Raw genomic sequence first — 25,081 nt, 5'->3', positions numbered from 1 at the left:
TAGCGTGTGAGATGAGTGCAATTGTGCGGTAGTTTGAGCATTCTTTGGCATTGCCTTTCTTTGGGATTTGAATGAAAACTGACCTTTTCCAGTCCTGGAAGAAACACCTCGAGTAACAGGCAAATTTGGTCTTGGAATACAGAATGAAAAAGGTCAAAGAGTTTTGCCAAGAGAATGCACTGGTGATAGCAAACAGCCTCTTCCAACAACACAAGAGAAGACTCTACACATGGACATTAACAGATGGTCAACACCAAAATCAGATTGATTATATTCTTTGCAGCCAAAGATGGAGAAGCTTTATACAGTCAGCAAAAACAAGACCGGGAGCTGACTGTGGCTCAGATCATGAGCTCCTCTGGGTATTAGGTTGGTGCAAAAGTAATTATGGTTTCAGATCTTGAATTTTAAATCATTATAACTAGGTTCAAACATATTGTGACTAATTAAAATGGGAACCATTACAATCAACACGTTCTTGACAACCAGAAATGTTTGTTTATTCCCATCACATAAAAATCTGTTCTTCGGGATTCAACAGACTCTTGGAAAGCATTTTCTGAGTCTTGCTGCTTGTGGAAGCATTTTCCCTGCAAAAAGTTGCTGAGATCCTGGAAGAAATGGTATTTGGTCAGAGAGAGGTCAGCTGAATATGGTGGATGAGGCAAAACTTCATAGCCCAACTTGTTTAACTTTTGAAGTGTTGGTTGTGGTAGGGCATTGTTGTGGAGAAGAATTGGGGCCTTTCTGTTGACCAATGCTGGCTGCAGCTTTGTAGTTTTAGATGCATCTCATTGATTCTCTGAGCATACTTCTCAGAGATGTTTTTGCTGGGATTCAGGAAGCTGTAGTGGATCAGATGGCAGCAGACCACCAAACAGTGACCATGACCCCTTTTTTGGTGCAAGTTTGGCTTTTGGAAGTGCTATGGAGCTTTTTTGAGATCTGACCACTGAACTGGTTGTCATATAAAATCCAGTTTTCTTCACACATCACAATCTGATTGAGAAATAGTCCATTGTTATTGAATAGAGTAAGAGAAGATGACATTTTAAAATGACGATTTTTTTTTTTTTTTTGGATTTGTAGTTAGCTCACGAGGTACCCACTTACCACACACTTTTACCTTTCCAACTTCAAATGCCAAATGACCGTAGAATGGTTGACGTTGAGTTCTTGGGCACCTCCTCATATAGTTGTAAGAGGATCAGCTTCGACGATGCCCTAGCTTGTCATTGTCAGCCTCTGATCAGCTTTCATGATGGCTCTCAATCGGTCATTGTCAACTTCTGAGGGCAGGCCACTACGTTCCTCATCTTCAGGGCTCTCGTCTCCTTTGCAAAACTTCCTGAACCACCACTGCATTGTACATCTGTTAGCAGTTCCTGGGCCAAGTGTGTTGTCGATGTTGCAAGTTGTCTCTGCTGCTTTATGACCCATTTTGAACTCAAATAAGAAAATCACTCAAATTTGCTTTTTGTCTAGCATTATTTCCATAGTCTAAAATACATATAAAGTAAACAGCAAGTAATAATTCATTAGCAAAAAACATGGAGCAAGAAATTAGCATGAAAATGATGTATAACATAACCACATTTAAGAATGTATTCCAGTATCAAATGGCAGAGTTCAACAAAGCAAAAACCACACTTTTGCACCAACTTAATAGTTCATGCCATGAGTCACCTGGGAAGTGTGGAGTCGATGGAATGAGCTGAGGGGGTCACAAAGGACCGTCTTCCCACCTTCTCATCCTGCCATCATCCTACCTGGGCTCATCACCTCAGTGTCCCAAGGGCACACCTACAATCCCAGGAACCTGCTGACATATTCTGGTTTAGAGCAAGAAGGGGCCACGCTGGGGAAGAGTGTCCCCTCCTGAGCACCTCTCTCAGAGAGGAAAGAGGAGACGCTCCTTGGGGAGCCACAGGGCCTCCTCCTCTCCTGCCTGTGGGCACTGCTTCCCCAGAAAGTGAGCACCTGGCACCGGGCTGGAGAAAACGACTGTGCAGTTCCTGGAGCAACTAACAGCACACGACACTGAAATGCAAGGCCTAAAGGAGTGTGAGATGGAACACTTCTTTTAGGACCTTTCTTTAAAAATTTTTCAAAGTGGGCATAAAATAAAAGGGAATGATTGGACAATACCTTTTAAAAATAAACAAGGGAAAAGGGTAGCTCACAATTCATCCCTTGGATTAGATAGTAACAAAAGACTTTTTATTGTAATTCTTCATAATATACTAAATAATTTATTAATTATTATAATTACCCAGAATAAAATGAAAATTAAAAACATTATCTTAAGACCAGCTTAATAGCTTTGTTTACTAGCTGTTTTTCTACTTGTATATTTAGAAATTATATCAATACTACATATTTGGGTAATAGCAATTTTCAGTGATTTTCATCACCAAAGTTTTAGTGATTGCATTTTGGAGAATTTGTATTATATAAACTACCACCTTAGCCTTCTAAGAGTACTGTTCATGTGTGTGAGTGTGTGCTAAGTCACTTGAGTCGTATCTGATCTTTGCGACCCTATGGATTGTAGCCTGCCAGGCTCCTCTGTCCATGGGATTTCCCAGGCAAGAATACTGGAGTGGATTGCTATGCCCTCCTCCAGGGGATCTTCCAGGCCCAGGATTGAACTTGCGTCTCTTGCGTCTCCTGCGTTGGCAGGCGAGTTCTTTACCACTAGTGCCACCTGGGAAGCCCATTGTTCACATATTAAAATTTCTCCAAGGGACACTAGCATTGCCACTTTACTTTTGCACATTTGACAGAAAAGCATTTCCCAATCCAGTAGTTTTTTCTTCCTGCATAGTTGGCAAAAATCTAACTCAATTCCATGCCCTGTCTGAATTTCAACCTCCTCCTCATGTATAAAACAAGAATAAGCATCTCTAACCCAAGATGTTATTGTAAGAGTTATGGTTAATATGAGCTCTAATACTTAAACTGTCAAAGCAGAAGCTTGCACATTGCAGACATTCAGCAGAAGCTGTGATGCTGTATTATATTTATTGGTACCACTTGGCAATCCACTCCAGTGTTCTTGCCTGGAGAATCCCAGGGATGGCGGAGCCTGGTGGGCTGCCGTCTATGGGGTCACACAGAGTTGGACACGACTGATGTGACTTAGCAGCAGCAGTGTTATTAGTGATATTTGGGGGATTCAAGCCCTAATCTATAGCAAGACCTTTTCTGTTACAAATGGGATATTTTGGAATACTGTCCTAATACTTTAGCATAATTTGTAAGAGTGTAGTGCTTGAGCTAGGCAGGTCTTCCTCTTTCCTTCTGAGACCATACACTGTTTTTTGTTATTGTTGCTGTTGTTTTCCTGCTTAGTAAAAATTTTAAACCTGCAAGGGAAGAAGTTTTCACTTACAGTGAACAGAGTGCAAGCTCTTGGTGTGAGGGATTCTGGGAGCTGGCCTCTCATTTCCATATTCATGAATATTATAAACATGATCTCCAACAAATGCCAATGCACACTTCAGTAATCTCATTTGTTTTTAAGCAGAGGGATAATATGGCCTCAAATAATGTACATCTTCGTCTGCCAGGAGAGTCACTTTAATTTTAAAAGTGGTGTGTTTGTAGGTCCAGGGAAATGCATGTGGTGGAGGGGATGTGGAAGCAGATGGAACAAGAGTCAATTCCTTCTGCGTGGGATTCCTGATTGTGGCTGGACTCTGACCAAGTTCCCACCTTTCACCTCCTTAACTCAGCATTAAGGAAGAAGGCAGAGTGAAAATTGAGGGTGGAGGGCATGGGTCCCTGCCTCCATCAGAGAAGTAAAGGGTGGGTGGACCTGGAGTGAATGAGACGTGCAATTTCAGTAACAGGTTTTCCCTAGCTCACTGGATGAACCCTGAGGCTCTGACAGGCTCCTTGGCATCAGCAACATGAACGGAGCTGGTGAGTGGGGAGATGGGCCTCCCCTGAAATGAGTGGACAGAGCAGGAAAGGAATGACCCACATCTATTGTTTTCCTCCTGAATCTACTGCTAACATGAGTCCATACCTCTGGCGCTTCCAGTTTAATACCGTATGTTGTGAGTTGAATTGTATCCCCCCCTCCAAAAAAACCATACATACATCCAGTATCTGTGAATGTCACCTTATTTGGAAATAAGGTCTTTGCAGATGTAACTGAGTTAACCTGAGGTCATACAGGATTGAGATGGACCCTAATCCAGTGAACCGATGCTTCAATGGAGAAGAAGAGACAGAGAGAGAAGACAACCACCTGAAGAAGAGGCAGAAGTAGGAGGTATGCAGCCACACGCCGGCGAACACCTGGGCTGCCAGAGGCTGGAACAGACGAGGAAGGAGCCTCCGTGGGGCTTTGGAGGGAGTGTGGCCTGGCTGGCCTCTCCACTTCTGGATCCTGGCCTCCAGAACTCTGAGAGCAAATTTCTTTTCTTTTCAGCAGCCCTAGGAAGCTAACACAAGGTATTCTTTTTTTTTTTTTTTTTTTTTTTTCAGTTTTCTGACACTTATTCCCTGGAATTTGAGAATTTTTATTTATCTATTTATTTTTTAATATAAATTTATTTTAATTGGAGGCTAATTACTTTACAATATTGTATTGGTTTTGCCATACATTGACATGAATCCACCACAGGCGTACATGTGTCCCCCATCCTGAACCCCCCTCCCACCTCTCTCCCAATCCTATCCCTCTGGATCATCCCAGTGCACCAGCCCCGAGCATCCTGTCTCATGCATCGAACCTGGACTGGTGATTCATTTCACATATGATAATATACATTCAATGCCATTCTCCCAAATCATCCCACCCTTGCCCTCTCCCACAGAGTCCAAAAGACTGTTCTATACGTCTGTGTCTCTTTTGTTGTCTCGCATACAGGGTTATCGTTACCATCTTTCTAAATTCCATATATATGCATTAGTATACTGTATTGGTGTTTTTCTTTCTGTCTTACTTCACTCCGTACAATAGGCTCCAGTTTCATCCACCTCATTAGAACTGATTCAAATGTATTCTTTTTAATGGCTGAGTAATATACTCCATTGTGTATATGTACCACAGCTTTCTTACCCACTCATCTGCTGATGGACATCTAGGTTGCTTCCATGTCCTGGCTATTATAAACAGTGCTGCAATGAACATTGGGGTACACGTGTATCATTAAATTCTGGTTTCCTCAGTGTGTATGCCCAGCAGCGGAATTGCTGGGTCATAGTTCTATTTCCAGTTTTTTAAGGAATCTCCACACTGTTCTCCATAGTGGCTGTACAAGTTTGCATTCCCACCAACAGTGCAAGAGGGTTCCCTTTTCTCCACACCCTCTCCAGCATTTATTGCTTGTAGACTTTTGGATCACAGCCATTCTGACTGGTGTGAAATGGTACCTCATTGTGGTTTTGATTTGCATTTCTCTGATAATGAGTGATGTTGAGCATCTTTTCGTGTGTTTGTTAGCCATCTGGATGTCTTCTTTGGGAAAATGTCTGTTTAGTTCTTTGGCCCATTTTTTGATTGGGTCGTTTATTTTTCTGGAATTGAGCTGCAGGAGTTTCCTACATATTTTTGAGATTAATTCTTTGTCAGTTGCTTCATTTGTTATTATTTTCTCCCATTCTGAAGGCTGTCTTTTCACCTTTCTTATAGTTTCCTTTGTTGTGCAGAAGCTTAAAGATCTAAACATAAGACCAGAAACTATAAAACTCCTAGAGGAGAACATAGGCAAAACACTCTCCGGCATAAATCACAGCAGGATCCTCTATGACCCACCTCCCAGAATATTGGAAATAAAAACAAAAATAAACAAATGGGACCTAATTAAAAGCTTCTGCACAACAAAGGAAACACATGGTGTTCTTATGCCAGAGGGGCTGGTGCTAGGTGGTGGGGGCAGAGTTCAGATCCTGACCCCACTACTCATGATCTACCTCCAAGGACTGTGGGGGGATAAATGGAGCTGACTTCTGAAAGGCATTGAGGCCAGAGCCTGACCCCAGGAAACAGCTCCCAAGTGATAGGCGTGGTTATGGGCAAGTCCTTTGCCAGACATGGGTTGCACAGATTAGAGCTTCTCACAGAAAAATAACCCGTGCTGTTGGTGGTATTTCTACTGTGTAATTTAGCCAGATTCTCTTATTTTCATAGACTGTTGGAATCTCAGATACAGAAGAGAGATTAAAGGTCACGTACTGTAGTTTTCAGTCTCTTGGAGGTGTTTCCCCCACCATTTCTCAACTGTTGATTCTCCTGTCTCCAGCCAGCACCCACCGAGGTGGAGCATTTACTGACCTGTGAGAAATCTCATTCTATTTGCTGATAAGTTGACTTTTCACATTGAAAATAACTCTCCCTCTGTGTCACTTGCTCTTTGAGGCACAAAGACTCTTCAGATCAGAATGAGGGTAACATTTGAAGACAGTTACCAAGTAAGGCCTCTCTGTGTCTTTCCCAATAAAGTATTCTTCCATTTTAACATTCCTCATGTGACTTGGCTCCTCTCTAATGCCTGGAGATGTCGCTGAAACTTGTACTCTGTTCACCTGTGCTGAATAGAAATGAGGAGACAGAGTTTTGCGTGAAGCAGAAAAGAACAGGTTTATTGTTTTGCCAAGCAAAGGGGGCCATGGGAGGCTAATGCCCTCAAAATTATGTGTCCCGCCCTGGACGGGATAGTGAGGAGTCGTATAGTGTTCAAGGACAGGGCATGATCAACTTGTGGACATTCTTCCGGTGGGCTGGTGGTGAGGTAATTAATTAGGGGTCAGTGTCATCAACCTTCTGGTTCCCTCTGGTCCAGGTTCCATGAGTTTGTGAGCAGCACACAGTTAATTTCTCTCACCTGGTGGGGGATCACAGCCTCTGCAAAACAGCTCAAAGGACATGGCTCAGAGTATTAGCTACAGTCCTTGAGGAGGAACTAAAGTCCTTGACTTTGTTTATTGGCTAACCTATTATCATTTTGTCTTGCTTGACTGTTTTCCTTTCTGTATTTTCTCACTTCTCTGAATAAATTTATTCTTAGACTAAAGTTTTCTATAGACAAAAGGCAGGTGGAAGACATGTGTGGGGGTCTGTTCTGGGAAGGCCTCGTAGGGTCCTGCTCGGTTACAGAGATATCACCGTCTCTTACCAATGGCAGGGTCTGGATTTGACTTCAACATTCTGGACATTTTTGGAGTCTTCTGTATATGAGGTGTATATCTATAGTCTTCTGTATATGTCATGGGGTCTTCTCTGTATGAATCCATTGTTCTTTTATTCCTCCTTTCTTCTTTCCTCAACCATCCATTTTGCATCTCTACCTGTGGAATCACACTCAACTTTCTCCAAAATGATAGTTCCAGATTTATCCAATTCATACAAGCAACTTACTCTCACAGTACTTTCTTATTTTTTCTACTATTTATGACAAGTGTAGGTGATGGCAGGTGACACAGGAATACTGAAGAAATAAGTATTGATATCAAATTCAGTTTTAAAAAAAGGAAGAAATGTTCTTATATATTTGGAGATTTCATGATTGAGAAAAGCAACGAAACAATCCTTCGATCAAAAAGCCATTAGGCAAGCTCCATTCCTTTCCTCGAATACAGGCCTTCTGAATAAAAGACCAGAAATATTTGTTGCTAACCTGGACTCTCAGGTTAAGGGGCACAGGTGTGAAGTCAATGGATGGTTGGAACCTGCTTCCTCTGGGGTCTTCCTCCTCATCCCTTGGGATAATCAGCCCACCTCTCCTTTGTTTTCAATTTATTAGTTTTTAATTTAATTTTTATTTTCTACTGAAGCAACTCACTCCAGTATTCATGCTTAGAAAATTCCATGGACAGAGAAGCCTGACAGGCTACTGTCCAAAGGGTCGCAAAGAGTCAGACACAACAGCAGGAGCACACAGATAGTTGATTTACAATGTTGTGTTAGTTTCAGATATACAACAAAGTGATTCTGATGTACAGATTCTTTTCCAGGTTCTTTCCCCATATAGATTATTACGGTTCCCTGTGCTATAAAATGGGCTTTCCAGATGTCTCAGTGGTAAAGAATCCGCCTGCAATACGAGAGACCTGGGTTTGATCCCTGGGTTGGGAAGATCCCCTGGAGAAATGAATGGCGTCCCACTCTAGTATTCTTGCCTGGAGAATTCCATGGACAGAGCAGCCTGGTGGGCTACAGTCTATGGGATCGCAAAGAGTTGGACACAAATGAGCTGCTGAGCACGCACACACATGCTGTGTAATAGGGCCTTATGTTTCTCTATTTTATATGTAGTAATGTGTATATTTTAATCCCAAACTCCCAGTTTATCCCTCTCCCTTCCTTTCCTGTTTGTTAACCATAAGTTTGTTTTCTGTGTCTGTTTTGTAAATAAGTTCCCCTGTATCATCTTTCTGAATTCCACATGTAAGTGATCTCATATGATACTTGTCATTCTCTTTCTGACTTACTTCACTTAGTATGATCACTTTTAGGTCCATTTATACTGTTGCAAATGTCATTATGTCATTCTTTTATAGAGCTGAGTAATATTCCTGCCTCTTTTTTTTTAAATCTTGGCTTTTCTACAAATTCCTCCTGTGTCAGGTATGGAGTCAGCAGGAATGAGATTCTCTGTTGTCAGGAAATTTGGCTGCTTTCTGCATTTTAGGGAGGAGGTATATCATTCCAGGAGGTATCTTAGGTCTGATATAATAAGAGTTATATATTAGGTCTATGTCCCTGGCTCCTGACACAGAGCTTCTAAATCCTCTGGATTCTGTGGGTAACAGGAATCTCTTTTGTTCTAGGGAGGCTACTCTTGGCAAGTCCACAGACAGAGTAAAGATGGAGGTGGTCACCATAGTGAGAAGGTGGGAACATTCAGCACCATCCCATCCCCACCTCCAATGGGGGAGGGGGACCAGAGACTTGGGTTAATCACAATGGCCAGTGATGTAATCAACCAGTGATGTACTGGAATCTCCATGAAAACTCCTAATCAATAGGGTTTGGGGCACCTTCATATTGGTGATGGCATCACTGACTCGATGGGCATGAGTTTCAGCAAGCTCTGGGAGTTGGAGATGGACAGGGAAGCCTGGCATGCTGCAGTCCATGGGGTCACAAGGAGTTGGACACGACTGAGCAGCTGAACTGACTGACTGACTGAGTACATCAGGCTGCTTGGAGAGCCGTGCCCTCGAGGGAGTGCGGGTGGGGAATGGAAGCCCCCACTGCCTCCCTCCTGCCCCACCCTATGTCTCTCTGCTATCTGGTTGTCCCTGAGTCGTATCCTTCATGTGAAACTTGAGGATGCAAATAAAGTAACTTCCTGAGTTCTGTAAACTGTTCTGGCCAACAGTGGATCTTGACATGGGAGTGGTGGGGACCCCCAATATATAGCAGGTCAGGCAGGAGGCCAGGAGGCCCGGGCTGGTAGTGAGGTGAGGGTATTTGAGGGACTGAGCCCTTAACAGGTGGGGTTGGATGCTGACTCCAGGCAGTGCTGTCAGACGGGTGGGAAACTGCTGTTGGAGAACAGTCCATGTGTTTGGTGCCAGGAGGGAAAACCCTTTTATTTGTGGTCAGAAAGTGTCATAAGAAAACACAGATTTCTTGGCATCAAGATGTTAGGTGTGTCCAGATGGATCTGGGATTTTCCCAGCGCTGATTGGAGGTGCCTGTTATCGGGAGATGCTAGCTGGTTCCAGGGCCAGCGGTGGCCTGTGCGCTGCACCCTGACACTGGATTGCTTATGAAGATGCTGCACAGATGGGTTAGGCTGCACAGTGCAGACCTTCAGAAACTTCCCCACATTGGGCTGTTTGGGGATTGTCTGGTTAAGGTCAGGGTCCAAGACTCTACCCTGGGAGGCGAAGATGGGCTTTTCCCGGAGGGGAGTGAAAACTCCTCACTGCCAGTTATCCTGAGAAATGGCTTATCTGGGCAAGAGACAGCACACTTGGAATTGAATGGCTAAGACAGTGTGAATTCCAGACTGCCATGTTCCAGACCTCATGCAGAAAAGTCACTAGACCTCTTTCTCACCTGTAAAATGGGAATAATAGTTGATAACTTTAAAATAAGTATTAAATAAATTAATATTAAAATATTTACAACATAGGGACCATGCCATGAGGATATGCGTTAAATAAACTGGGAGGAAGTATGTCCTTCTGTTCTGCTGGGTAATTTGGGGTTTGATCACTGTGCTATGGAAATGCCTAGAGAGGTCAGGGGTGGGGGGAACTGCCACGAGTTAGCCAGAAATGAGCCAGAAGTGGGCAAGCTGCAGTCTCTCCTGTGTCTACATTCCAGCTGAGGTCTGAGATTTCCCTGACACAAAGATCCAACCTGGTCAGTGGGAGCTCTTCATTCACCCACCAGCTTCCTGCTCCCTGTCTGCCCATGTCCCCCGGCAGCATCTCTGCAGTCACCTGCTGCCCTGTTTCCTGCCTCAAACACAAATCTGGGTCATCTTTCCAAAGTGCATTTGTGGATCGGCTGGGTGGAGCCACTCCCAAAGGCTGCGGGCTGCGGCTGCGTTGCTGACTCAGGCCCCACGTAGGGGGCCCTGCAGCAATCTTAACTCCAGAGCACACTCGGGGCAGACCACCTCACTGTACGAGGCAGGCACCTCGGCCTCCACACTGTGATCTGAGCTCAGATCACCACCCTCTGCGGCCCCTGACGTGGTGGCACCAGTGGGTCCCCGTGGCCCATCCCACGTCTCCACACTGTGCTGGAGGCCAGGTCTGTCCACTGATGGGCAGAGAACAAATGACCTGACCAAATGAGAGGGGGACCACATGGCATCTGATGTGTTAACAGATTTAAAAAACACAGATAATTCAACTACATGCACGTAGACCACAGAGATCTATAAAATTCAAATAGCCCTAATAATAATTCAAGGTCCCATTCTGAGAGTGTTTTTGACAATTCTATAGTCTCCAAAGAATAAAAACTTGTCTTGGGATTAAAATATATGTGTTTCTAAGAATAAAAATAGTTTCAAATAAAGATCAGTTATTTGGACAAAAACTGCATCTTCCTGATTATTTATGTGTAAAGAGAATCTTCAGGTGTTTATTAGTCATGATACCACAGGGCAGGTAGACTAATCAGATGAGGAGACCAAGGCCCCAGAAGTCTTTCTCACCACACCAGCAGAATTTGGTCTCTGGCTGTATCTTGATTCTAAATTTATTGATATTTCTTTAGAAGTTGAAGTCATTTCCAAATAAAACTCATGTTGCTATTACATCTAGAACAGTCACTGACATATACTGCATGCATATGTGCGAAGTCGCTTTAGTCATGTCCGACTCTTTCAGACCCTATGGACCATAGCCTGCCACGCTCCTCTGTCCAGGGGATTCTCCAGGAAAGAATACTTGAATGGGTTGCCATGCCCTCCTCCAGGGAATCTTTCTGACCCAGGGGATCGAACCTGCGTCTCCTGCATCTCCCGCATTGGCGGGCAGGTTCTTTACCACCAGCACCACAGGGAAGCCCACCAGACATATACTAGGCACTCCCTAAATGCTTGTTGACTAAATGAATGTCATTTAAAAACATCCAGGAATGTCATATCTTTAGCTGTTTTGAAAGGATAAGTCCATGTTATAACAATCAATTTTCTACGGTATAGAACAAGATGCTCATCAGACACAGTGTGCATAACACTTCACACTGTTTATTAAGCACTAAGCCACATGACAGGACAATTTAAATACCACAGGTATAAATCCCATAATCATAGATCACCCTGGATGATATTTCAATAAGGCTTTATTTACCCCACTGACAACTTCAAAGGCATAGAAACATGTGATTTTTTAATCAACAGAAGTCACAGCCAAATAATGGAGAAAAGCTATATTCACTGAGGTTAACTTGTAGCAAATAATATTTCTTCATTGATGAGTGGCTGAAAAGGTGCAATCATGGGATTCTTTCTGGATAACTCTGGGGAAAGACTGAAGGCGGGAGGAAAAGGGGATGACAGAGGATGAGATGGTTGGATGGCATCACTGGCTTGATGAACATGAGTTTGAGTAAACTCTGGGAGTTGGTGATGGACAGTAAAGCCTGGCGTGCTGCAGTCCATGGGATCACAAAGAGTCAGATACGACTGAGCCACTGAACTGAACTGGAAAAGCATGTGCCACATACAGGCTGGGTTCCAAGGAGCTGGGCTGATACAGTTTCCTCTCATCCCAGTCTTCAGATAATTTCAATTTTTGATCTCTACAGGGGAAAAAAAGAACAGGAACATATGGCTATGTTTTAAAAATGTGAAAGAATTTTGTATACTCCTCCCTGGAACACAGAGAAGGAATATACTTTCTCCATCTGTGAAACAGAAAAGAGTTTGAACTGGAAGAAATGAGCTTTTATTGCCAATCTGGCTTCTCTATGATTGTTGTTGCTTTGTTGCAAAGTTATGTCTGACTCTTTTGCAACCCCATGGACCGTAGCCCACCAGGTTCCTCTGTCCATTGGATTTCCCAGGCAAGAATACTGGAGTGGGTTGCCATTTCCTTCTTCAAAGGATCTTCCTGACCCAGGGATTGAACCCATGTCTCCTGTGTCTCCTGCACTGACAAGTGGATTTTTTACCACTGAATCACCTGGGAAGCCCCTTCTCTGTGATACATTTTACTAATGCCAACTAGAGTCTTGGCCCCATTTCCTACCTTATGTGGAATAGGGTAGTTCCTTCTTTCCTTCAGAACTGTGACCATTGCATTTGATATAAACTTACATAAGCGCAAGGGGCTTCCACCGTGACTCAGTGGTAAAGAATCTGCCTGCCAACGCAGGAGACAGGGGATTGATCCTTGGGTTGGGAAGACCCCCTGGAGGAGGGCATGGCAACCCACTCCAGTATTCTTGCCTGGAGAATCCCATGGACAGAGAGGCATGATGCACTGAAGCCCATGGGGATCACAAAAAGTCAGACATGGCTGAGCACGTGTAAACATAAGCACAAGTAAAACCAGGGTATTAAGATTTTCATCACTCTAAGTAATCTGACTAAAACATATATGCATTGTGATTTACTATTGTATCCTGCATTTTTTAAAATTTTCCTTTCTGTTACCTTTGGAATTGATGGCAAGTATAGTGAAGGACAGGGAAGCTGCAGTCCAGGGGGTCACAGAGCCGGACATAATTTAGTGACTAAACAACAAATAACGACTTCACGTGGGCTTCCCAGGTGGCGCTAGTGGTAAAGATTCCGCCTGCCTATGCAAGAGACAGGAGACCTGGGTTCGATCCCCGGAGGGAAGATCCCCTGGAGGAGGGCGTGGCAACCCACTCCAGTATTCTTGCCTGAAGAATCCCCATGGACAGAGGAGCCTGGCGGGCTACAGTCCATGGGGTCGCAAAGAGTTGGACACGACTGAAGCAACATAGCTCTTGCATACATGCATAGTAACTCCAGGGTAACTGTTTCGTCTATCAGAGACCTGTCTCTGCTTAGATGAGTTTTCTGAGCTACAGTCTCCTGTGTTGTTCCAGACATAGGGGAATAAGACATGATAAGATACACAAACACAGAGTCACAGAAATGTTCCTCTAGAGTGTTTGCCCGTGTGGTTTTGCTTTGAATTTATCTTATTCCCTCTACAGGCACACACACCCCCACCACACACAGAGATGCTTATTGTGGAGCAGTGGAATAATCTGGAACTATAGGCCTCTTCCTAGCACCTTCCCGAGATGCTCAAGCTCTAACTGGGGTGTTGCTCCCTGAAGGGTGATCCCTCAGCTTATGAGCAGCAGCCCTTTAGATAAGGGGTTTGCTGAGCCAGGAAAAGGACCTGATATTTCAGGACACACCCTGACAGGGGGGGTCTCTGACTTCTTGGGCCAGAAGCCTGGGATGGAGCTCTCACATAAATTAAATGCAACATTTAACTTCTGATTTTTTTGAGCACTACACAGCAGCCCCAAACCTTTTCAGCACTGGGAACTGGTTTTGTCGAGGACAATTTTTCCACCAACCATTTGTCGGGGGATGGTTTCAGGATGATTCAAATGTGTTTCATTTATTGTGTACCTTATTTGTATAATTATTATGTTAGCTCCACCTCAGATCATCAGGCATTAGATCCTAGAGATTGAGGACCACTGCACTATAGTATTAATATCTTAGGTACTCATAGTCAAAATTAAGAACCCAGAAGATCAAGTTGTATGTGCTCAGCAAACTAATTCCATCACACATTTAGGTTTTTCATCCCCTGTGGATGATGACAGATGGGCATAAAGCAGAAAACGAAAGAAAGAAAAGTTGGAATGAGGATGCAATGGCTGGAGCATGAACAACCATTTTGGGCCATAAGACAGATGTTCTATGTTGATGCTAAAAATAGCAGGAAAGCAAGAAGGAAGGATCCTGAGATCCTAATGATTCTTGAAACCCCACTCTTGCCCTTTGATTGCCTTTCTTTAAACTCTGTTTCAGTTCAGTTCAGTCACTCAGTCGTGTCCAACTGTTTGCGACCCCATGAATTGCTCTTTTTAGAGAGATATAAATCTCTTACTTGTTTAATATAAAAAAGAAAGAAAAGCAGAAGCTCCTACCACCTACCTCCCCCAAGTTGGGCAAATGGAAAAAGAAAGAAATCAAGGTGGTGGAAAAACTCCAATGGAATGACATTCATAAAATAACCTAATGCCAAGGCTCTAAAGATCCTTGAAGTTCAACAGACATCATTCCAACTTGTTGTCAATGCTGTGTTTGTGCAGATGCTTTTCTTACAAGTCACCTGCCCACTGTCTTCAGGTGGGCTGATGCACAATAGTTTAACATTTTCTTTCTCTAAATCAACATGAACTTGGTCCTTTCTGACAGCAAACCAGCAGTCATGTCAAATTCCTTTTTGAGTGTTTTCACCCATTTTCACTTATCTACCACTTGCCAGTTTATAAGTTGCTATGATTGTAAGTTGGAGGAACACTAAAAAAAGCTGAGGGGATATTACAGAGATGTTTGACTGATAGTCTCAAATAAAAGAGTACAAAGGAGAAATCGAAGTTTCTAAAGACCCCCTATGTGATATGTTCCTCCACTTCTCCAGACCAGACAGGGCTGGTTCTCTCTCCCTCTCTTTAGGGTGGAGGGAATTCGGCCCCACAGGGTGGCTTACCTTCCTTTTCCTCCCCCTGTGCTTTTAACACCATGGCCGCCATCTCCTGGATGTGCTCCCAGGCCAGCTGCACGTGGGCCAGCTCCACTGTGCGTGAGCAGATGGCGAAGCGCAGCACAAACCGGTCTCTCAGGGAACAAGGGACCAAGTGGATTTTTTTGGCACTGTTTATGCTTTCCAGAAGAGCTTCGTTCAGTTTGTTGGAACCCTGCAGATTGAAAGGCAGTACTCAAATCTTTGGAGGCTCAAACATACAACACGAAGCCAGGTGGGTGTTGGGTGATGCAGTCCCGGGTCAGCGGGAGAACCACCTCACCACAGGCCTTTCATTAGCAGTCATAAAAAATTCAACTAAGTAACCGTGGCGCGGGCCCGAGAGAGGGCTGCCTCCGCTGCACAACTCCTCCTGTTCCAGCGCTGCCAAAAGGCGAGCCTTCTGTGACCCAGGTTTACAGAGAAAAAAGGAAGCTTCCTAGACATGTCACCTGTAAGTTGATGAGCTTATCAATAACCTCAGATATGCAGATGGCACCACCCTTATGGCAGAAAGTTGATGAAAGTGAAAGAGGAGAGTGAAAAATTTGGCTTGAAGCTCAACATTCAGAAACGAAGATCATGGCATCTGGTCCCATCAGTTCATGGCAAATAAATGGGGAAACAGTGGAAACAGTGGCTGATTTTATTTTTCTGGGCTCTAAAATCACTGCAGATGGTGATTGCAGCCATGAAATTAAAAGATGCTTACTCCTTGGAAGGAAAGTTATGACCAACCTAGACAGTATATTAAAAAGCAGAGACATTACTTTGTCAACAAAGGTCCGTCTAGTCAAGGCTATGGTTTTTCCAGTAGTCATGTATGGATGTGAGAGTTGGACTGTGAAGAAAGCTGAGCACCAAAGAATTGATGCTTTTGAACTGTGGTGTTGGAGAAGACTCTTGAAAGTCCCTTGGACTGCAAGGAGATCCAACCAGTCCATCCTAAAGGAGATCAGTCCTGGGTGCTCATTGGAAGGACTGATGTTGAAGCTGAAACTCCACTACTTTGGCCACCTTATGCAAAGAGCTGACTCATTTGAAAAGACCCTGATGCTGGGAGAGATTGGGGGCAGGAGGAGAAGGGGACGGCAGAGGATGAGATGGTTGGATGGCATCACCGACTCAATGGACCTGAGTCTGAGTAAACTCCAGGAGATGGACAGGGAGGCCTGGTGTGCTGTGGTTCACGGGGTCGCAAAGAGTCGGACATGACTGAACGACTGAACTGATGAGCTTAAACAGCAGAACTGCATAATGGCACCAGGGAATGGAAACATACAGAAGAAATCTCACAATACAGTAAGTCTCCTGCATACGAACCTTGAAGTTGTGAAATTTCTAAGATGAGAGTGTGCGTTCACATGTCCACTCACGTTAGCGTGTGTGGTGCACCGTGTCGCGTGCCCGCATGCTCTGCAGGCTGTGCTCTTGGGTCCTTTGCTGCACAGTCGTGGGTACAGTGCAGTAGGTGAGTGAAGTGAAGGTCACTCACTCGTGTCCAACTCTTTGCGACCCCATGGACTATATAGCCTATGGAATTCTCCAGGCCAGAACACTGGAGTGGGTAGCCTTTCCCTTCTCCAGGGGATCAGAGTGCAGCAGGGAGGTATCTTTATTACATGCCCAGGAAGTCTGGAAGCAAGCACAGAAGCAGTGGTGCTACGCCTGGTCCTACGGTGCTGTTCAAGCTCCTGTACTATGAGATTAGAAAGGTTTTCTCTATTTTTTATTTTTTAATGTAATATTTGTGTGAAAAGTTACAAACCTATTACAGTACAGTACTCTATAGCCGATTGTCTTAGTTAGGTGCCCACGCTAATTTCACTAAACTTACATACACACTAAACTAAGTGAATGCGTCCTCGCAATGGAACTCCTTCCTATGTAGGCAATTGCTGTGTAGAAAATGAAGCGTGATAGTCAGCTTCTGGCTAGAGTCTTGGAAAACTGTCCTCGAACTATGGACCAAAGGACCATCAGTGGCCCCCCTCTGGAGGGGAGCAGCCCACCAGCCTTGGACGGGGGGCCGGGGGCCCACGCCCCACACCGAGAGGACCAGAAAGGGGGCATGTGTTACAGACTGGGGGCTGTGCCCCTCCTGTCTGGTCGGTCGGGTTCCTCTTCGCATCCCCGCCCACCTCTCAGCCTTCGTTCTGTCCCCAGGCAGTGACTCCAGCCCCACACGCCTCATGGTTGATGTAGAGGGCCTGCACGTGGGGCCAGCGTTGTAGACTGTCCCGTTCTTGCTCCATCTTGAGAGCAGGGAGCACAGTAGGAAGAGAAAAGTCCTGGTCGGCCGGAGGCGGGACCCAGGCCTCATGTCTCTGCAGAGTCTGCAGGTCGCCGACTGGCGTGAGGCTCTGACCAGTGGCCTGTGGACAGCGTGTGGGCCCAAGGCCACCTAGGAACTGCTGCTGCGCACCAGATCCAGTTAGCCCTGTTCTGCTCCAGGATGAGGGTGAGAGGGTGGGAATGATGGTTTGAAAGGATGGAACTTCACCAGAAAGACGTAATTGAAGAGCAAATGCTTGAAACTGCCAAACACAGGAAATAAAAGCAAGCAACTCAGGAAAAAACTTTGCTCACCATTTTCAAATGGATCAGACAAGATTTGTTTTCTACTAAACAGAGGCAAAGACAGAAAGCAGTCTGAGGTGTAACAACAGTAGCAACAGTGGAGACTTGACATCCAGAGCAGATGGCAACAGGGCAAAGAACAGCAGCAAGATGGTAGATGCTGAGGCAGAAAACGAGCGATAATGCCTGCACAGCATGCTTCCTCAAGGAGAAACTGGATTCATGCAATGGAAGTAACAAGTTTCACAGAAGAAACGTTTCACTTTCTGAGGAGCCCCTAGGCTTGCAGGGCGGGAAGGGACATGCAGGTAGGTTTGCCCAAGTAAATGGGGAGGAGAAAATAAAAGTCTTGACTTTGACAACACAGTGCTCGTTGAAAGAAGCCAGTCACAGAAGCCAGCACAGTGATGATCCCGTTAACACGAATGTCTTGAGCAGACAGATCCAGAGAGAGAAAGTAGATCCATGGCCCTAGGGATGGGGCTGGGGCTTCTCTGGGGGAGAATGAAGATGTTCTCAAGCTAGACTGTGGGGATGGCCGTGCAACCCCGGGGACAGGCTAGACATCAAAGAAATGTATACTTTATATGGACAGAGAGTATGGTATGGGGATGATATCTCAATAAAACTGCTAAAAACTAAAAAAATTAAAATCCTTCAAGAACACTGGCGGTAAAAACAAAAACAACTGCATGATGGCAAACACATCACAGAACATTTGCTGCCAACACCAGCGCAGACGGGATCGCAACTCTGGTCACCCTCTGGGGCCCTGCTCTTAGCACCAGAGGAGACCTCTGCCCCCCTGTGCTCAGCTGTGTGTGTGATGCTCTGCCCTCCTGTGCTCAGGTGTGTCTGTGATGCCCTGCCCTCCTGTGCTCAGGTGTCTCAGTGATGATCTGCCCTCCTGTGCTCAGGTGTGTCTGTGATGCTCTGCCCTCCTGTGCTCAGGTGTGTCTGTGATGCCCTGCCCTCCTGTGCTCAGGTGTGTCTGTGATGCCCTGCCCTTCTGTGCTCAGGTGTCTCTGTGATGCCCTGCCCTCCTGTGCTCAGGTGTCTCAGTGATGATCTGCCCTCCTGTGCTCAGGTGTCTCTGTGATGCCCAGCCCTCCTGTGCTCAGGTGTCTCAGTGATGATCTGCCCTCCTGTGCTCAGGTGTCTCAGTGATGATCTGCCCTCCTGCGCTCAGGTGTGTCTGTGATGCCCGGCCCTCCTGTGCTCAGGTGTGTCTGTGATGCCCGGCCCTCCTGTGCTCAGGTGTGTCTGTGATGCCCTACCCTCCTGTGCTCAGGTGTCTCAGTGATGATCTGCCCTCCTGTGCTCAGGTGTCTCTGTGATGCCTGCCCTCTTGTGCTCAGGTGTGTCTGTGATGCTCTGCCCTCCTGTGCTCAGGTGTGTCTGTGATGCCCTGCCCTCCTGCACTCAGGTGTGTCTGTGATGCTCTGCCCTCCTCTGCTCAGGTGTCTGTGTGATGCCTGCCCTCTTGTGCTCAGGTGTCTCTGTGATGCTTTGCCCTACTGTGCTCAGGTGTCTCTGTGATGCCCTTCCCTCCTGTTCTCAGGTGTTACTGTGTGAGGCTCACAGCCCTCAGACAGCTTTTGTGTCAGGACTCTACCCTCTTGCTTCCAGGTTTTTGCATGAGTGGTTCTCAGCAGGCCTCAAAGCCTGAAGAATCGGTGTGGAGAGGGAAAGGCGAAGACCAGGGCCACGTGTGGATGTGCAGCACCTTAGCAAGGCAACTGAGTCCATGGTGCTTTCTCCTGCCTCCCTTTATGTGCTTGGACACAGAGGCCTGTGGACAGGTTCAAGTCTGCAAATGGCAAGATAGCCAGAGAGTGGTCAGGGCGTTAGAGCTAAGGTAATGGCTTTCTCCACATGAGGCTGGTTGATAAGGGCCTGTGTGAGCAGTGCCCCTTGGCACCTGTGGAAAACATGGTTGTGATTCTCAGCACACGTGGCTGACACCCTCAGACGGCAGAACCACAGAGTCCCAGGGAACAGCGCCCCTCAAACCCCTGTTGCACCAGCAGCTGGGGGGCATATAGGGTGCAAGTCAGCGGGTCCCAAGTGAGCCAAGACTGGCTCCACACAGGCTCCCAGGTGATGCAGTGCTGGTCCGGGGACCATGCTTGGGCCGGTGAGCCCATGCATGGGTCAGTCCTTCAAGGATTCCAGTGGTACAGCTGGACTGACGGGGAAAATATCCAGCATTCTCCCCCCAGGTACACACGGGCAGGGAGTCCGAGTACCAGGGAGAAGGGTGGGGGTTTCGGGAAGTCAGGCTCGGGAGCTGGGACCAGCAGACTGGAGAACTGGTGGGGAGCAACGCAAGGTCTCTGGGGAGCTCAGTCAATGTGTGGATGGATGTAATGAATGACTGCTTCCTCTTGTCCCAGTCAAGAAAACACAGTGAAGTCGACTTAGACATACCTTTAGCCGGAAACAGACCAGTCCCAGAATGACTTCTGCACAGATTTCAAAGCGGGTGTCCTGGCGCACCAATGCCTCAAATGCATGGGACAGCTGGACGTGCTGGAAAGGGAAGGGACATTTGTCTGAGTCTCTTGTCATGACTTGATTCAGAACTTCACCACCTAGAGAACAGTATCAGACCATGCATCTGTAACTCATTACTAAGCTTTAACCATTTTCTTCCAGCATCAATGTCACCCATGTCCCGGCTGTCCCCACAGAGGGTGAGAAACTTGTTACCAGGAGAAAGGGGCCACCGTCTTCCGAAAAACACCTCTTGTCTTCTGCTCAGAGGACCATGTTCATCACACCCCATCTTTTAGAATTTTAGGCTAAATGTTGTCAGGAGGGATTTAAACTTTTCAGAAGAGAGGTGGCGCTAGTGCTAAAGAATGCGCCTGCCAATGCAGGAGACAGAAGAGACGTGGGTTCGATCCCTGGGATGGGAAGATCCCCTGGAGGAGGGCATGGCAGCCCACTCCAGTATTTATGCCTGGAGAATCCTATGGACAGAGGAGCCTGGCGGGCTACAGTTCATGGGGCTGCAAAGAGTCGGTCACAGCTGAGCACAAGCACACACACTTTTGAAGAGAGAGAGCGGACAACATCAGCTGGGGAGCCAGGCACTTCACCATCCTCTCCTGGTGCTGGCCCATGGTGTAGGGGCGTGTTCAGTCACTTCAGTCGAGTCCAGCTCTTTGTGACCCCATGGACCATAGCCTGCCAGGCTCCTCTGTCCATAGGATTCTCCAGGCAAGGATACTGGAGTACTGGAGTGCGTTGCCATTTCTTCCTCCAAGGGTGCTTCCTGACTCATGGATCTAACCCGCATCTCTTGCATCTCCTGCATTGACAGGTGGATTCTTTATCATTAGCACCACCTGGGAAGCCCAATGCCACCACAATCATGCCCATTCTGCAGACCAGTAGACTGAGGCTGGTTCTAACGCAGTTGACCAGCACCAGAGCTCCCGCTCTGCAGCTGTTTGTTGTTCCACAGCATCTGCTGCCATAGTGAGACCCTCGTCAGCCCCAGGCTGCTGCCTCTCCCCGAACCAGCCCGGACTAAACATGGAGGTGTTTACAGAGACCAAGAGCTGGTTCACACAGTATGTGATCTGAGAACCAGCTCACCCAGGTCTCAGCGCCCATGGAGCTCATCCTGAACCCCGGCATCTAGTGTGGGGCTCACTAACAGCTATCCAGGGAGCATCTGAGCAGGGGTCGCATTGCTCAAAGTGTTAGGACAGAAACATCATTTATTTATTTATTTATTTTTGAATATAGTTGCTTCACAATGCTGTGTTAGTGTCTGCTGTAAAACAACGTGAATCAGCCATATGTGCACCTATCTCCTCTCCCTCTGGAGCCTCCCTCCCTTGCAGCCCACCCCTCCAGGCCATCGCAGGGCACTGAGCTGAGCTCCCTGCACTGAACAGCAGCTTCCCACTAGCGTCTATTTCACACGTGGTAGTGTGTGTATGTCAGTCCTAATCTCCCGATTCGTCCCCCCTCCCCTCTCCCCACTGTGTCCTCTGTCTGCATCTCTATTCCTGCCCTGCAAATAGGTTCCTCTGTACCATTTTTCTAGATTCCATATGTATGAGAAACACCACCGTTTACATGAGGGGTCCCCAGGTGGTGATGGATCTGATGCCACTAGAGGGCTCCAGAGACTGCTGGTAGGGGATCCCCTCAAGCTGGGTCCTGGAGAGCTGGTCACCTGCTGGGGTGTATCTGGCTCCTAGGAGGGCAGGGTCGGTCCCCCTCAGAGAATCCCGAAGGCTTGCTTTCCGCAGCTTCCAGCGGGAATCACCCTCGTGAGATGAACTACTTGCGCTTTGCCTTCTTTCCCCAGAGCAGCTGAATCCTCATTCAGCTTCTGAGCACAGGCTCCCCCGCGGGAGAACTCATGGGCCCGCTTCCATGTCCTTTCCCGGTTCTCTTCCCACAGAGACGCCCCAGACCCTTTACAGCCCCCAGCAGCCTCGTGAGCCGGAAGGGCGCGGGTGTGCGTGGCGCCGTGGGGCCTGAGCCACCACCGGCTCCGCGCGCTCTGCCACAGGGAGGGGCCTGGGGCCGCTCGCCCTGCCCGCAGCCGCCGGGCACCGCCGCCAAAGCGAGCCTCTGCAGGGCTGCCCTGCTCCCGTGCAGCCTGAGGGCCTCCGTCTGTCAGGTTGGGGCCACAGCTGAAGACGCCAGCACCGGAGGACCGGCTGGAAACTGGCAGGCCGTCCACAGCCAGCTAAGTGAGCGGGTCTCCGCTTGGCTGCTTCCTCAGTTGCTTCAAAAAGGATAAGAGCAGGGTATACATACTGCTATTGGAGAAGGGAATGTCAACCCACTCCAGTACTCTTGCCTGGAGAATCCCATGGATGGAGGAGCCTGGCGGGCTGCGGTCCTTGGGGTCGCGCAGCGTCGGACGCGACTGAGCGACTTCACTTACACACTGCGCTGCGCTGTGCTTAGCCGCTCAGTTTCCTGTGCCCTGCTTGACAACATCTTACTTCATCTCTCAGGTCTAAGACCTCCCTAATATCAGCAGGATAAATAATGACAGCACACTCACCTTGCGGATATAGGCCTGCAGTCCCTTGACTCCGTACATCCTAAAAACAAACCACATCTTCAAAGAGCGGAACCTCCGGCCCAGCGGCAGCTGCCAGTGCTGAAATCAGACACAAGAGGGCAGCTCGGTGAGGACCGTGCCAAGGGCCGGCTTCCTTTTCGACTCATGGACTGGCTTGTTTCTCCTGAAGGCAGTTAGTTCCCTGGAGACCAACCCTCTGGCTGCCACAAGGGCAAAGCTGACAGCAGAGGAGTGAACGCTGCAGCCAGAAGCTCTCTTTACAAAGCTCCGAGATGCCTGCGGAGTGCGCGCAGGGACCAGACCAGTGTTGGGCTCAGATGCCACTGTGAGGGCACAGGGAGTGTGGCCCTGACCCTCGGGCCTACAACCCAGGATGGGTGGGAGGGGAAACTTCACTGATTTTTCTGCCTACAGGAAACAAGAAGGGCGCAGCAGATCCCCACGCCCTCTGCTGCACATGCCCCGCGACGCCCATTCTCTAGAGCGGCATGCATCTTCTTCCTGCCCCGCAGGCCGCCATGGAACACGCGGGATGTCACGCGAGCCTTCCTGAGTTTTCCTGCATTTGTCAGCTGCCTGGGTGTGACACTCTCCAATGGCTGTCAAGGTACCAAAGCAAGCAGGAGTGGACACAGAGGGGACAGGGTGCAGGGACATTTGGAAAGATAAAACCATCCTGATTTTACATGGCCACTTCCTATTGGAGCTTCTAAAGGAGATGGAGGGCACAGGGGGTTTCTCTCCATCTTCATTCTCCACTGGCTGCCTGCAGAGCCCAGAGACGAACTTCCTGCTGGGCAGGGGGCAATGCCACTCAGGGGGTTGGGGTGCAGGGTGGCTGCACGAGGGGCACAGCAGGCTTGGGGGCCACTGCTGCTCTAGGGAGTGCACCCCTGGCCATGGCACCCCACTTCTGAACTGCAATGAAAGCACCAGGGGTTCTGCAGAAGTTTCTCGAGTTGCAAAGAGAAACACGGGTCCAAGATTGAGGTGCAGAAGCATCCAGCACAGTGTCACTGCTGTTTACAGCGGGCACTGTGGATGCACAGGCCATCTCACTTTATCTTCCTAACCGCGCTGGGAACAGGGGTTAGTAGCTCTGTTTTATCTGTGAGAAAGCTGGCATCTAGGGGCTAATGATGCGCCAGGCCAGAGAGCCCCAGTCGTGCTCACTGACGCCCGCTCTCCTCTATGTAGCTGTGCGTTTGCAAGCTGTTGGGGAGTCTTAGTAAAAATTAACCTTATGTGCCTTTTTAGAAAACCCACTGTCACCCCACTGAATAACTAACTAACTAGAGCCCAGTGGCCCCTTGCTTACAGGTCGCTGCACTCCCCAGCAGCCTCCGAGAAACTAAAATGTGAATGAAATCGAACACTGGAAAGGATAGCGAGGGGAAATTAATCTCTATGGCATGAAGGTAAACACGCATGCAGTGTAACTGTGTTCATTCCGCGTCACCCTAAAATGCTGTCCCTGCCTCTCTGGGGCCTGAGGCGGGACTGGGCCCGCATCCCCAGGAGCAGGGCCTGTGCACCCAGGCTTTCCCCCAGCCCTGACCAGACGTAAGTCTGGGGAGGAGAGGGCTGCTCTTGTTAGCCACTTTACTCCCAGCTTCGCTCCGAGCTCAGAGCAGCCCCACAGCAGCACAGAGCTCCTGCCTGGGGAAGGAGGCTCCACACGAGGCTGCCGTCTGTGGACTTCTGATGTCCCCTTACCCTAGTTCTCCTGCTGCCCTGGGAACAGTGGCTCAGGCACACAGCCTGAGCGAGGAACAGAGGGCCCACGTGATCTGAGGATATTTCTCTGCCTCACAGAGGAATATGGGCAGGGGCAGCAGCATTCTATCCAAACCTCAGATCCGCTGTCTGTGGGCTCAGTGCAGCTGCTCCCTGCCTGGCCAGATGGCTAGTGAGGACCCAGTTGGAGGGTGTCCTCTTGTGGGACCCTAGTTCCCAGAGGGCCGGGAAACAGCAGGAGTGACAGCCCGGGACGGCCCCCACACGGCACTCACAGTTTAGATGACCTTGGACCTGGACTTGGGAAGATAACTCTCCCACTTACCCTGTAGTCAGTGATAAGCCCTGCAAAGGAGAAAGAAAGAAAAAAGGAACCATTAGACACATGCGTCGATTACCTGCCTCATTCTTTTGCATCATCTCTTGAACCAGGCCAAAGACCACAGAGGGCAGGGGCTGGGTGTTCTTTGAGGTGATTCCCCAAGTTATCAGATTCAAGGCAGGTTCCAGAGAGCAAAGCACAAGAGG

At 47.7% G+C, this 25,081-nt stretch overlaps 1 protein-coding gene across 2 annotated transcripts in view; it reads right to left on the bottom strand.

The window, feature by feature from the left end:
- Window positions 1-11,662: 11,662 nt before the first annotated feature.
- DDC (dopa decarboxylase) overlaps window positions 11,663-25,081 on the bottom strand; it is a 77,165-nt gene continuing 63,746 nt past the window's right edge. For both annotated transcript variants that reach the window (XM_055589649.1, XM_055589650.1), the window contains exons 10-14: window positions 24,879-24,898; window positions 22,796-22,894; window positions 20,185-20,286; window positions 15,142-15,349; window positions 11,663-12,229 (exon numbers count right to left, since the gene is read on the bottom strand). In XM_055589649.1, coding sequence (XP_055445624.1) covers window positions 12,216-12,229; window positions 15,142-15,349; window positions 20,185-20,286; window positions 22,796-22,894; window positions 24,879-24,898 — 443 coding nt within the window. In that variant the 3' untranslated portion in view covers window positions 11,663-12,215. The remainder of the gene's footprint in view (window positions 12,230-15,141; window positions 15,350-20,184; window positions 20,287-22,795; window positions 22,895-24,878; window positions 24,899-25,081) is intronic.

The sequence above is a fragment of the Bubalus kerabau genome, chromosome 8 (genome assembly GCF_029407905.1).
Source record: "Bubalus kerabau isolate K-KA32 ecotype Philippines breed swamp buffalo chromosome 8, PCC_UOA_SB_1v2, whole genome shotgun sequence".
Lineage (NCBI taxonomy): Eukaryota > Metazoa > Chordata > Mammalia > Artiodactyla > Bovidae > Bubalus > Bubalus kerabau.
This window is presented reverse-complemented; position numbering and strand designations above follow the sequence as displayed.